The sequence below is a fragment of the Mesoplodon bidens genome (genome assembly GCF_964165515.1).
Source record: "Mesoplodon bidens genome assembly, chromosome: 3".
In the NCBI taxonomy this organism is placed as follows: domain Eukaryota; kingdom Metazoa; phylum Chordata; class Mammalia; order Artiodactyla; family Ziphiidae; genus Mesoplodon; species Mesoplodon bidens.
In genome coordinates, this window is record NC_138178.1 from 93,342,504 (window position 1) to 93,357,264 (window position 14,761).

Below are 14,761 nucleotides of genomic sequence, written 5' to 3' on the forward strand. Positions count from 1 at the left end.
TGAGAACAGGAACTTGTTTATCCAGCTCAGAAGAGCCCTACTGTAGAGCCTTATTCAGAGGGACTGGCCAAAAGGATCTCAGGGCCTCTTGTCACCCAAGTCTGGCCTTGGACTCTAGAAGGTGCCTGGGGGGAGCCTTTCAAGACTTTCCAGATCTCGTTGAAGAGGCAGAGGGTTCAGTGAGTCCCTAATTGTGTTAAGTATCTGCTTACAGTGCACCAGTTAAGGCTTTGGGGCTTTACATTTGTTATCTCATTAAGTGCTGAAGACAGTGCCAGGAGTTAAGCATGATTAGCCCCATTTTACAGATGAGAAAGCAGGGGCCCAAGATCACAAAGGTGATTCCTGGCAGAACCAGGCTTCGAGCCTAGGTCCAACTGACCCTAAAGCCATGTCTTCTCCATGGAGGTGGAGTCTACAGACCCGCACAGCCAAGGTCCTCTGTCTCCACAGCTCCAAGGCACTGGACGTGCGTCTAGGCTTCAGCCTGTGCCAGGCAGAGCTGGAGTTCTTGCAGAAGCGGAGGGTGGTGGTGGCTGAGGCGCTGAAGCAGGTGTTGCAGCTGGAGGAGGACCTGCAGGCAGATGAGGTGGGTGAGCAGAGGTCCGCTCAGAGCCCGGCTTGTCCTTCGAACACTGTGCCTGCCAGCTGCCCCCTGCAGTCCCTCCCTTGCCCCAGGGCAGCCTCAGCACGGCCTTTCCTGGTGGCCCTTACTGCTGAGGTTCCAGGTGCCCAGGTGAGGGCTGTGCTGGCTGTGATTCAGTTGTATGTTCGCAAAGGGCAGGAAAGGCAGAGTAGAGAGAAAGGAAGGAGCCCCAGCTGCTCCCCGTGCACTAACAGATCCTGAGATGATGAATGATGTCTTACCTACACGGGACAATGTGGCATCCTTTCCCCAGCCAGGAAAACACTGGAAGCTCCACCACCTCCCACATTCTACACACCTCCACCCAAAAGGCCCTGGGCCTTTCATTCTTCAATTCTCCCTTCCCAGAAATGTATGCACACATGCGCGCACACACACACCCACAGAATGAACAGCATTGGGGGGCTGGAGAAAGGCAGCTTCCTCACGCAGGGCCAGCTTCTGCGCACAGGGTAGATGATGGTACCTTTGCCAGAGCCCTCTGTCACCTCCCTGGTAGGGGCTGAGGCTCGCACTCCCCTGAGCAGCAGGTCAGCTCTCGGAGAGCCCGCACTTCAGAGGCCAACCACAGGTGTAGACAGAGACCTCATCCCTGAGGAGGGCTGTGATGGGACTTCGGCTGACAGTAGGTCTTACAGTCCCCACTCAGATGAAAACTGAGTGAGTCTTGGCAAAGACTCCACGCCTCGCTCTCCCATCTATAGGGAAACACACTGAGGACATCTTAAACCTAAGTAAACCCAGAGGTGACAACCGTGCTCCTTCCCACATCAAAAATCCATTTACTCCTGCTTTTACACATATGGTCTATAGGCACCACATATCATGTGCCAGGCCTGAGCCTGACATCAAGTGCCTCTACAGCAGGTGCTGATTTGCAACCATTAGGGAATCACACACTAGCTGGGGTCTTTTTTTTTTTTTTTTTTTTTTTTTTGCGGTATGCGGGCCTCTCACTGTTGCAGCCTCTCCCGTTGTGAAGCACAGGCTCCAGACACGCAGGCTCAGCGGCCATGGCTCACAGGCCCAGCCGCTCTGCGGCATGTGGGATCTTCCCGGACCAGGGCACGAACCCGTGTCCCCTGCATTGGCAGGCGGACTCTCAACCACTGCGCCACCAGGGAAGCCCAAGCTGGGGTCTTGAGTGAGCCACCCAGCCCTCTGGCCCCAGTTCATCATCTGTTAACTGAGAGCTAGATTATCAGTGCCAAGAACTCTTCCAGCCACGGCTTTCTCATTTACCAAGCCCGACACCAACCATTGGGTTTGGAACTAAGGTCCAGTTCTAGACCTACCAGGCGGCTTGACACTCTGTGAAAGGCAGTTTTCAGGTCACTCAGTCCCCACTCTCTGCTCTCTGTGGCCAGCTCTTCCTCTTCCACTGTTCTTTCTAAGCTCCTGTCTCTCCAAGTCTTCTCCTACCCAGCATTGCCCCAGCAGTCTGCCTCCATGTGCCCCCAGGTCCCACTGATAGCCATCATGGCCACCGGGGGTGGAATAAGATCCATGACTGCCATGTACGGCCACCTTCTGGGGCTGCAGAAGCTGAACGTCCTGAACTGTGCCAGCTACATCACTGGCCTGTCAGGGGCCACCTGGTAAGGAGCCGGGGGCCACCGTCTGGTGAAGCCCAGAGCAAGCAGCCAACAGGCTGGCTGGTGGGCGGGGGTGGGGTCTCTGGGAAAGCTCATCCGCCCGAAGTTAGAGTGACTCATGACACCTGGGCAGCTCTACCCCTCACAGCTGTGTGACCTTGGGAATGCAGCTGAACTTCTCATTTTCTGTATCTGTAAAGTGGGGATAGTAATAGCCCTGACCTCATGGGGTTGTTGTGAGATGCTCTCCCAGTACTGGGTACACCAGGGACACGTGTTGGTCATGACTCCATTACTATGGCAGGGTCCCAGGAGCGTGGCAGCCAGTTATGAGTGAACCACTGGTGCCACTGGTGCATCTCCCCAGCAGCTGCCCTCTCTCAGACTGTGCCAGGTCTCCCACTGCTCTGGCTGCCACATTCCAGCCCACCCCCAGCCCTGCGTGCTCCCTCTGCCCTGCAGGCATCCTTGGGTTCCCCGTCCTCACTCTTGCTGGTGAGCAGGGAGAGTGAGCCCTCAGCTTACCCGACAGGTAAGGCCAGCGTGAGGCCGGCTTCTCCACAGGAGCCATGTCACCTGGGATTCACGATACCGGTGGCGGCCCACAAAGATGTTGAAATTTCTTTTAGGTTCTTTATAAGAAACCTTCTAGGTTGAAGAAAGTGTTTTAATATATAGTAATATATCACTATATTTGTCTTTATACAACAGTCATAGAAGATAACTTTTAATATTTTTATGGTGGAAGGGGCCCACCGAAGTCATGATGCAGCCCTGGTCTAGGGTGACCCAGGCCTTGTGACCACCCACATCCTCTCAGCCAGGGCTGCATCTTATTCTGTGTGTAACTAGTGGGCCTCAGAGCCCTCAACGTCCCAAGCTGTGTCCCTCATCCTGGAGGGGCTCTGGGTAACTCTCATTTGAGGGGGTGGATGTGAGGAAAACCAAGGGTTCCTGGTGTACCAGAGGCCCCGAGGCTTCAGCCCAGGTGGGAGAGAAGGATAGCTGACGATTACCGGCATTGCCTCTGCACCGAGCACTGGGGTGACTGCTTCCAATGGACTATCTCATTTCCTCTTCACAAGAAGGCTATGAGGAAGATGTTGTCATTATGCTCATTTTACAGCTGGAGAAAGAAAGGAATGTGCCCAGGGTCACTCAGCTAATGAGCGGTAGAGCTGGGATTTCAACCCAGGCTGTCTGAGTCCAGGGCCCACCTTCTTTTTTTTGTCGGGGGGGGGGAGGGGGCCCACATTCTTAATCTCACCGATGAACCACTGCCCATGGGAAGTAGGTTAAGGAGATAAACCCGCTTGCACCAGGGTAGAGGGGCACCTGCACCCTCCTGGCCTACCTCTGGGCCAGGCAGGAAACTGGGAGGACCTCAGACCCAGTTGGGGTGGGGGTAGGGTGTCTCCTGGCCTGGGAAAGCACTGGGAAGGAGTTCTGTAAAATCAAAAGCAATCATTTGTAATGTTTTCTAAAGCTTTTTAAAGGTATGAAAGTAACAGCGTGAACCTTATGGAGAGCAGGGTACTTTTTGTTGAAGAAATCTCCTGAAGGGAGAGGCTGCTGCTCAGACAGCTGTGCAGCTGTAGACCAGGTCCACTGTGGGGAGGGGGATTCCTGGGTGCTGTCCTGACCTAGTCTGAGAAAAGCCGGGTCCAGGCCAAGCAGAGGCAGACAGAGGCAAAGACCCAGGGCTAGGGGGATATCTATCTTTGTTTTACTCCTCCCCACTGCCCACATAGAAGTTAAGAAGAAGAAGGGAAGTAAGTCTTTAGCTGGCATCACAATTATGGGAATTAATGTGGCAGAGTGGGAAGAGTCCAGGATTTGGAATCAGCAAAGCCTGGGGTCAAATGCTGGCCCCAGCACTTACTTCGTGCCCGGTACTGTCCTAATCATTTTACATTGACTCACGTCATCTTCACAATAACGCTGTGAGGTAGGTACAGTTATCATCCTTCTCCCGAATCCACAGATGGGAAAACTGAGGTGAGGAGCAGTTAGGTACCTTTGCCCAGATCACATGGCTGGTGAGTGGCAGAGTCTGGTTTTGAACCCAGGAAGATCTGGGTCCAGAATCTTCACTGTTAAGCACTGTACTCCACCTGGCACACAGCAGGCAGTCAAGATACGGCAGCAGTTGTGACTTTGAGTAAGAATGTTCTCCCCTCCCCGACCAGGCCTCACCCCATTTCCTCCAGGCTCCTCTCCTGGTGGGTGAGGGTTTCCCATGACCTGCCCACCTCCTTTCCTGCCAGGGTCCAGGGTCGATCAGACCAGGGCTGGCTCAGCTTTCTCAGCCACGCCTGTCTCTCTCCAGGACCATGGCTACCTTGTACCGTGACCCTGACTGGTCCTCCAAAAACCTGGAGCTTGCCATCCTCGAGGCGCGGAGGCACGTAGTCAAGGACAAGATGCCCACTCTGTCCCCAGATAAGCTCCTCAAATTCCAGGAGGAGCTGCAGCAGCGCAAGCAGGAAGGCTACAAAGTCACCTTCACAGACTTCTGGGGCCTGCTGGTCGAGGCCTGTCTGGGGGACGAGGTAGGTGCTCAGCTTCCTCTGGGGCCCAACTCGCCCAGGGCTGATGCCCAGCCCTCCGCCTTCACTGGGGCACCGGGAGGTACATCACAGCAGGAGGGAGTTAGGTTAGACCTGCAGATGCACCCTTGGGCCTTAAGAAGCATGAGGCATCAGAACGCATGATGCAGGCAGATGGTGGGATTGTCTTCCCGAGTCCCTTTAGAGTATGACTGAGACCCTCACATCAGGGGTGGCTTAGGTGCAACCTTTCGGAGAGGCAGCGGGCCTTCTGAGAACCTGTGAGAGAAAACGGGGAGGGAGCCATCAGAGTGTGATGTAAGCCTGACCCCAAGTGGAGGAGAGAGGGAAGGAAAGGCCAGCTGGAAGCATCCTAGCCCACTGTGCGGTCTGAAAGGTCAGCACAGTGACCCTTGGAGAGTCCCCCAGCCAAGTTGGCCATCAGAGGAGTCTGGCACCGCCCCCTCCCCCCCACCACAGTGGGCCTGCCTCAGGATCCCTGCCACGCTCAGTCATGGGCTGGGACCAGCCCAGCGGGAAGTGTGGCCTTAGAACAAACTCAGCCCTGGATTTCAGAGCATGGTAGCTGGGCCATCAGCCAATTACACTCCTGTAGTTGGAGGTCTGCTGGGCCCCTTCTCATGGCCACCACACGGAGATGAGCCCAGTGAGGTTCCTTCCAGCTCTGATATCCAATGATCTGAGCAATGTGTGCCCCAGAAGAGAAGCAGCCTGTGTTGGGACCCAGCTGCTGTGAGAGCCATGTGGGCTGTGGTAGGGCAGTGGGATCCCCATGGGATGCTGCCATCCCGGACATCGGGGTGAGCTCAGCTAACACCTGGACCCTTCCAACTGCCCAGGCCCCAGGGTGGAACCAACTTTGGCTGTTGCTTGACCCCAGAGCGAGGCTTCCCATCTAATTTCTATCCAGGCCTAGGGCTATCTGCCCCACTCCCAAAGGTGTCTTGAGAGTTCTGAATTCAAATCAGAACTTACCAGAAGGAAGAGGGACAGCAAATTATTTTCTAGTAGATCCCCTCTTGCAGAAAAGACAGACAATTTGAGCAACCAAGGATGGACCAAACCTCATCTTCAACGTTCATTCATTCCCTCATTCATTCTTTCAACAAAAATTAAGTACCTCCTGCATGCCAGGAACTGTGCTAGACAGTGGGGATTCAAACGCGGGCACTCACAGCCTTTGATGGATCCCTGCCTCTTCTGATAACCCACTGTCTACTCTGTCCACATGATGGAGCAGGGCAGGCAGAGGCTGAGGGTGTTGGCTTTTGGACTCAGGCAGGACAGGGTTTGAATTCTGGCTCTGCTCTGTGCTATTCCTTAAATGGGAATTTCATCAACTATTTCGTCAACAGTTAATATTTCTTACAGTAGTTAGTGCTCCATGTGGTGAGGAGGAAAGCTTTTAACATTAGAGTCTGAGCATTGCCCAGGGTTTGGTGTAGGAAGGAGCCTAGGTTCCTGGAAAGCAAGTCTAGGAGTGATGGAAGGAGGCCTCTGCTCTTCCACTCTGGCCAAGGCAGGAGCTCCTTTGCCTCAAGCCCCCTTGACAATGAGTGTGGATTGGGCTCTTCCCTGAGTCTGCAACTTCCTCTCCTTCCATGACGGTCATTGCTGTGGTGCCCATATCTCTGGGCCCAGTTCTGACGGGCATCCTGTTGGTCTTGCAAGGGAGGCCTAAGAGTTGTTTGACCCACACGTGTTTACCATCCCACACAGGTTCTGTGGCCTTTACACACTCGGGCAACCATGGATGTCACCCACCAGGCAGCTGCTTGGCCTGGGGTCAGAGCCTGGTCCTCTAAAACCTCCACTGGGCTTGTCTACACTGGCTGATTCACTTTGGGAGGTGGCCTGTGGTCCAGGCTGTTCTGCAGGACTCCCACTTTGATTACACCACTTAGTGCTCTGGGGACTTAGAGGGAATTTGACTGCCATCCGGTGCCAAGTTTCCAAATCTTTTGCTTAAAAAGAAGAATCTTTTTTTCCCTCCCAAATGAATTTATGAGAGAGCCCAACATGCAAAGCAGATTTTTAAAAAATGGAGCTGCTCTGGTTTGAGTAGGGTGGAAGATGATGAGGATGAAGAGGGGGCAGTGGTGGCCTCCTCCACCCCTGCCTTTTCATTCTCTGGTCCCTGAGACTCAAGGAGAACCCCAGGACTCTGAAGGACAGCCCTAAACTGCAGATCCAGTCCCACCCTGTCCATGTGTCTGGGGGGATGAACGGCCCAAGGATGAGTGAACATTTTCTGGGTACATTTTAAGAGCAGCTTTGACTGGTGTCAAGTGAGACCTCCAGAGCAGCCTGGTGGGCTCAGGAGCCTGGTGGGCTGCCAGAGGTCTAGACTGTCTTATTCTGCACCGCTTCCTGGCTGCTTGTCTGCTGCTTCTCCTTATCCATTATTTTTCCACACAGAGAAATGAATGCAAACTGTCAGGTCAGAGTGCTGCTTTGTGTCGGGGCCAGAACCCCCTGCCCGTCTACCTCACCATCAATGTCAAGGAAGATGTAAGCAACCAGGATTTCAGAGGTAACACTGGTGGCTAGCAATTTCCCCGGGGCAGGGTGGGTCCCTTCTCAGCAGGCAAAGGCACTCAGTACCCCAGCACACACATCCCGCCACCATACCTTTGCCAGCCTCCACACCAAGAATGTGCTGACGGCCGAAGAAATCCACTTGGCTATCCCCTTCTGCCCAGATGCATGTAGCCGGTGGGCAGCAGGGGTCCTGTGGCTCCCCTGAGCAGAAATTTGGTGGGACAGAGGAAATAAAGGTCGTGAAGGGAAAGAGTCCTAGACATTTCTTAAGCTGCCAGGATGGAGGGACTCTAGAGATCTGCCCTGCTTCGGAGTCCAGTTTTGGTCCGGGTTTATGAGGCGCAAACGAGCCTGTGCAGCTTGCAAAACTGAGTCTTGCCGGGCCAGCAGAAGCCGGTCACGGGCGCCCCCCTGTGCCCTGCGGGGGAACTGCGGCCTCCCCATCCCAGGCTCCTCGCGGCCGGGGAGACAGCGCGAGCAGGGAGAAGGATGGGCGGCGCCGTCCCGGCCTGAGACTGATACGCTGTCCTGCTGCTTCGTGTGCAGAGTGGTTCGAGTTCTCCCCCTACGAGGTGGGCCTGCAGAAGTATGGAGCCTTCATTCCCACCGAGCTCTTCGGCTCCGAGTTCTTCATGGGGCGGCTGATGAGGAGGATCCCAGAGTCGCGGATATGCTACATGCTAGGTGACTTCTGGCTGGGGGAGGCCCCTGGGAACCCCGCCCCGTGCGGAACAGGCTCCGCGTTTGATTAGAGGAATGACGAGGAGACACGGTCTGTTCCCCCAGGATCATGTGCCAGGTGCTGGTGCTGGTTTGGATTATCCCTTGGGCATGTGACTCTCCTGGCATTTGTCAGCATACCCTCATTCCAGGAGAGACTCCTGAGCCTCCCAGACTGCCCTGATCTCCCTGTGACCCTGTGGGCCCAGAAGGACCTGACAGGGGCTCCTGGGTCGCTGGGGAACAGAGGGGACTCTTCCAATGTCCTGGTCTCCAGTCGTCTCCCTGGTGTCCATTCAGAACCAGACTGGGAGTTGCAGGCTGAGATGAAAGCTTCTGGAACTTCTACCTCCTTCCCCCTGGTTCCAGGAAGCAACATGCCTGTTTCCGGGGCTTGAACCAGCCCCTGGGATCCAAGGGGCCAGAGGGGACCTCAGGGTGAAGACAGAGTCTCTGAGGAAGCCTGGCCCAGCTCCCAACACTATGTTCCCTGGTCCTCCAGAAGCCAGGCCCACTGAGTGCAGGGGCCTGACTGTGATGTCCACTCATAGAGTTCTCCCCTTCAGAGCCCGAAGTACATCTGTCAAAGGGCAACCGCAAAAAACGGACCCATCTTTACAGCCTCAACAACAGTTATGCCCTTATTTAAACTAGTTGTCTGCCTCCCCCTCCCTTCCATCTATCCCAAATCCAACCCATCCCAGAAAGTCCCACTTAAGCCCCATTTCTTCTGGGAAGTCAGCCCCGAAGCCCCCAGCCCCCAGCAGCCTCTCCTTCCTCTGAACACCTATGCTGTTGAGCATGTGGCTCAGAGATCTGTAGGTGAGACACTCGGACTTGAGCTCTGGTTCCTCATTTATTAGCTGTGCAAAGTAGACCAAATTACCTAACCTTCCTGAGCTTCAGTGTTCTCATCTGTAAATTTGGCTTAAGAGTAAAACCAACCTTATGGAGGATTCAAATGGGTCAATATATGTGAAAGATTTCACATGAGTATTATTATTACTGTTTTGCTTTTTTTTTTTTTTTTTTTTTTTTGCGCTACGCGGGCCTCTCACTGTTGTGGCCTCTCCCGTTGCGGAGCACAGGCTCCAGACGAGCAGGCTCAGCGGCCATGGCTCACGGGCCCATCCGCTCCGCAGCATGTGGGATCTTCCCGCACCGGGGCACGAACCCGTGTCCCCTGCATCGACAGGCAGACTCTCAACCACTGCGCCACCAGGGAAGCCCTGTATTGCATTTTTTAAATCATAATAAGAGATGGTGTTACATTTATCGAGTGCTCACCATGTGCCAGGCACTGTCCTAAACTAGTGTGTTAACTGATGCAAGGGGTGATTTCTGGACTTGAACTTGTCAGCATTAAGTTTCTCCTGGGGCTGTGCCTTATATGCCTTCATACCCTCTCCCAGTTCCAAGAGGAGGGTGGAGAAGAGCTGAGTCACTTATGTCGAGCTGCACTGTGGGGAGAGGGAAATGAAAGCCTGTCCCACTCCCTGAGCAGCTTGACTTGGAGGGGGCATCAAGTCCAAGGCAGAATCAATCAGTATTTGGGTGGGCCTGGAGGCTCTTGGGCAGAGCGGCTCACCGCTGGTCCTGCTCCCTAGGTTTGTGGAGCAGCATCTTCTCCCTGAACCTGCTCGATGCCTGGAATTTGTCCCACACCTCGGAGGAGTTTTTCCACAGGTGGACAAGGGAGAGAGTGCATGATATCGGTGGGTGACGCACCGGCTTCCCCTCCTGGTTGGGCGATGGGGGGGGTGGGGAAAGTGGATCAGCAACTGAGGACCAGTCCACCTGCCACGTGTTTCAACGTCATTCCTATGGCCCACGGAGATAGGAGGGCAGCTAGGGGGTCTTCCCTGCCTGGAAGGGAGGGTGATTGCAGTTGGATACACCTTTGCCAGCTCTGGCCTGGCCCAGGGGAGTGGATGCACCGTGTGGTAGGCTTGGAAGAGCTGCACGGCGCCCAGGAGAGCTGCAGAGGGTGGGGATCTATGAATGCAGTTAAAGGTCACCCTTCTGGACTCTCTGTTTTCTCTGGAACCCCTCCTTGCCTGTCACCCCACTCCTTCTCCTCTACCCTGCCCCTGTTCTGTGTCTCTCCCCTGGGTCCTCCTGGCTCCGAGAACTAGACAAGGAAGGTGTGCACTGCACTTACAGGCTGACCCCTGGGTGCAGGGCAACCATGCGGTGCTTCACCTGGGCAATCTGGGGACTCCAGCTCTGTGACCTGTCCTTCATCCCCCCCCACCCCCGCTCCCCTGCAGAAGACGAGCCACTCCTACCTGAAATCCCCAAATGTGATGCCAACATCCTGGACACCACAGTGGTGATGCCAGGCTCATGGCTGTCCAATACTTTCCGCAACATCCTCACCTACCGGGCCTTTGTGTCTGAGTTCCACAACTTCCTTCTGGGGCTGCAGCTGCACACCGACTACCAACAGAATGACCAGTTCTCCAAGTGGAAAGGTAACCTTACCTGCTGCCCCTTGAGGCCTACCTCTGTTTAGAGGAAGGGGAAGTGGATGTGGAGGGAGAAAGGATGAGAAAACTCCTTTGCCCATGTTCATTGGGCCCAAGTGGCAGACGCTCCCCATGGTGTATTCTACATCTGGTGAAGCCTTGAACAGCGGGTGGAGTGGTGGTGTATTTAATTAATTGAATCTGTACAATGACTCTATACAGCATCTATATAACAATCCCAGCAGGTAGAAGTTGGCCCCGTTTTACAGTTGGGGAAATATGGGCCCTGACTTTCTACAGTTGTGTTCTGGGGGCACCTTTTTTCTTCTTCATTTTTTAAAAAAATGTATTTATTTTGTTTTATTTATTTTTGGCTGCGTTGGGTCTTTGTTGCTGTGCGCAGGTTTTCTCTAGTTGCGGCAAGTGGGGGCTACTCTTCGTTGCGGTGCACGGGCCTCTCGTTGCGGTGGCTTCTCTTGCGGCAGAGCATGGGCTCTAGGCACACGGGCTTCAGCAGTTATGGCGTGTGGGCTCAGTAGTTGTGGCGCACAGGCTTAGTTGCTCCGCGGCATGTGGGATCTTCCCGGACCAGGGCTCGAACCCATGTCCCCTGCATTGGCAGGCGGATTCTTAACCACTGCGCCACCAGGGAAGCCCCTGGGGACACCTTTTAATGTAAGTGCTGCCCCCGGAGTTGGGCAGGGATGGCCCAGCCCAGGCACCTCCAAATGGTGAGTGGCAGAGCTGGCTCTTAAACTGTGGTCTTGAAGCTTCAACTCAGGACTTCGTCCCCACCCTGCTGAGGCTCTAAATTTGACTTTCCACCATCTTTGGTATTTTACTTGGCCACAGCCTGCAATGGCTGCTTGAGCCTGGGCTAATAATCTTTGTCCTCACTATCTGGGGCAGAAAAGGCAGCTGGCTCTGGGCCCACGGTTTGCACTAATTTATAGGATATTCTTAAGCCCCTGCTACACCACAAATTCTGTGACTGAGCTGTAGTGGGCTTTCTGTGCATGTTCCATAAAAGACTTGCTAAACCCCCCAGATAATGCTGTTCTTCTTCAGCCTACTCAGGGGGACACTGGGACTCACCGGGCATCCTGGCCAAGGGGAGGGCTGGAGGCCAGGCTGAAGTGGATGAGCTCTGGGCAGGGCATCCCATCCCCACCAGGTGCCTCTGACCATCTGCTGAGATCAGGGCGCCAAGGAGTAAGGATAACCACAAGCCTTGACTTTCAGACACGGTGCTAGATGGCTTCCCAAACCAGCTGACAGGGTCTGTGAACCACTTGAGCCTGCTGGACACTGCATTCGTCGTCAACTCCAGCTACCCGCCCATCCTCAGGCCAGAGAGAAAAGCTGACCTCATCATCCACCTCAATTACTGTGCTGGGTCCCAGACAAAGGCAAGTTTGGCAAAGAAAGTCTCTCGTCCCCTCCCCACAGGCTCCTAGACTTAGCATCGGAGAAGCTCAAGCCACTATCCCTGATGGAGGTTAGACCTCCAAACCTCAGGGGTGTAGCCCGCTGGCCCTCACGCAATGGGTTTACTAGATTCACTAAGCTAATTCCAATTTTATTCTTACATTTGAGCATTTCCCATATTTGGTAATTCTTTAGCTGCAAAGAAAAAAATAGTTTAAAAAATAAGCTTAGGGCTTCCCTGGTGGTACAGTGGTGAAGAATCTGCCTGCCAACTCAGGGAACACGGATTCGAGCCCATGTCCGGGAAGGACCCACGTGCCGCGGAGCAACTAAGCCCGTGCACTACAACTACCGAGCCCGTGCTCTAGAGCCCGCGAGCCACAACTGCTGAGCCCACGAGCCACAACTACTGAGCCCACGTGCCACAACTACTGAAGCCCGCGTGCCTAGAGCCCGTGCTCTGCAACAAGAGAAGCCTCCGCAGTGAGAAGCCCACACACAGCAACGAAGACCCAATGCAGCCAAAAATAAATAAATATATAAATTTATTTTTTTAAAAAAATAATAAGCTTAATAGAGCCCAGTCAACTGTAAAGTTTTGTACCACTTCAGGAGCTTGTAATTTCCTATGTTCAAAGTGATCACATGGTCTCCCTAGTACCAGGAAGTATGAGCCTCCATGTAATTACACCAAAGAGTTAAGACCAGAGATTTTTATTTATTTTTATTTATTTCCTTTTGAAAAGTTCTGGATTTTCAAGGGAAAGAAACCGTTTTTTGGTCTACCTTATTTATTTTATTATTATTATTATTATTATTTTTATACAGCACATTCTTATTAGTCATCAATTTTATACACATCAGTGTATACATGTCAACCCCAATCGCCCAATTCAGCACACTACCATCCCCACCCCCCTGGGGTTTTCCCCCATTGGTGTCCATACGTTTGTTCTCTACATCTGTGTCTCAACTTCTGCCCTGCAAACCGGTTCATCTGTACCATTTTTCTAGGTTCCACATACATGCATTAATATACGATATTTGTTTTTCTCTTTCTGACTTACTTCACTCTGTATGACAGTCTCTAGATCCATCCACGTCTCAACAAATGATTCAGTTTCGTTCCTTTTTATGGCTGAGTAATATTCCATTGTGTATATGTACTACATCTTTTTTATCCGTTCATCTGTCGATGGGAATTTAGGTTGCTTCCATGACCTCGCCATTGTAAATAGTGCTGCAGTGAACATTGGGGTGCATGTGTCTTTTTAAATTATGGTTTTCTCTGGGTATATGCCCAGTAGTTGGATTGCTGGATCATATGGTAATTCTATTTTTAGTTTTTTAAAGAACCTCCATACTGTTCTCCATAGTGGCTGTATCAATTTACATTCCCACCAACAGTGCAAGAGGCTTCCCTTTTCTCCACACCCTCTCCAGCATTTGTTGTTTGTAGATTTTCTTTTTTTTTTTTTTATGGTACGCAGGCCTCTCGCTGTTGTGCCGTCTCCTGTTGCGGAGCACAGGCTCCAGATGGGCAGGCTCAGCGGCCATGGCATACGGGCCCAGCCGCTCCGCAGCATGTGGGATCTTCCCGGTCCGGGACATGAACCCGTGTCCCCTGCATCGGCAGGCGGACTCTCAACCACTGCGCCACCAGGGAAGCCCCTGTTTGTAGATTTTCTCATGATGCCCATTCTAGCTGGTGTGAAGTGATACCTCATTGTAGTTTTGATTTGCATTTCTCTAATAATTAGTGATGTTGAGCAGCTTTTCATGTGCTTCTTGGCCATCTGTATGTCTTCTTTGGAGAAATGTCTATTTAGGTCTTCTGCCCATTTTTGGATTGGGTTGTTTGTTCCTTTAATATTGAGCTGCATGAGCTGTTTATATATTTTGGAGATTAATCCTTTGTCCGTTGATTCATTTGCAAATATTTTCTCCCATTCTGAGGGTTGTCTTTTCGTCTTGTTTATGGTTTCCTTTGCTGTGCAAAAGCTTTGAAGTTTCATTAGGTCCCATTTGTTTACTTTTGTTTTATTTCCAGTACTCTAGGAGGTGGATCAAAAAAGATCTTGCTGTGATTTATGTCAAAGAGTGTTCTTCCTATGTTTTCCTCTAAGAGATTTATAGTGTCCGGTCTTACATTTAGGTCTCAAATCCATTTTGAGTTTATTTTTGTGGATGGTGTTAGAGTGTTCTAATTTCATTCTTTTGCATGTAGCTGTTCAGTTTTCCCGGCACCACTTATTGAAGAGACTGTCTTTTCTCCATTGTATATCTTTGTCTCCTTTGTCATAGATTAGTTGACCATAGGTGCGTGGGTTTATCTCTGGGCTTTCTGTCTTGTTCCATTGATCCATGTTTCTGTTTTTGTGCCAGTACCATATTGTCTTGATTACTGTAGCTTTGTAGTATAGTCTGAAGTCCGAGAGTCTGATTCCTTCAGCTCCGTTTTTTCCCCTCAAGACTGCTTTGGCTATTCGGGGTCTTTTGTGTCTCCATACAAATTTTAAGATGATTTGTTCTAGTTCTGTAAAAAATGCCATTGGTAATTTGATAGGGATTGCATTGAATCTGTAGATTGCTTTGGGTAGTATAGTCATTTTCACAATATTGATTCTTCCAATCCTAGAACATGGTATATCTCTCCATCTGTTGGTATCATCTTTACTTTCTTTCATCAGTGTCTTATAGTTTTCTGCATACAGGTCTTTTGTCTCCCTAGGTAGGTTTATTCCTAGGTATTTTATTCTTTTTGTTGCAGTGGTAAATGGGAGTGTTTCCTTA

The 14,761-nt window shown here is 52.0% G+C and overlaps 1 protein-coding gene across 1 annotated transcript in view; it reads left to right on the forward strand.

The window, feature by feature from the left end:
- Positions 1-14,761, forward strand: part of PLA2G4E (phospholipase A2 group IVE) — a gene marked incomplete at its 5' end in the record, with an annotated part of 44,004 nt that overhangs the window by 23,089 nt on the left and 6,154 nt on the right. The window contains 8 exon segments of the mRNA XM_081227869.1: positions 454-589; positions 2,108-2,244; positions 4,571-4,793; positions 7,230-7,344; positions 7,899-8,036; positions 9,680-9,787; positions 10,343-10,546; positions 11,783-11,949. Coding sequence (XP_081083995.1) covers positions 454-589; positions 2,108-2,244; positions 4,571-4,793; positions 7,230-7,344; positions 7,899-8,036; positions 9,680-9,787; positions 10,343-10,546; positions 11,783-11,949 — 1,228 coding nt within the window.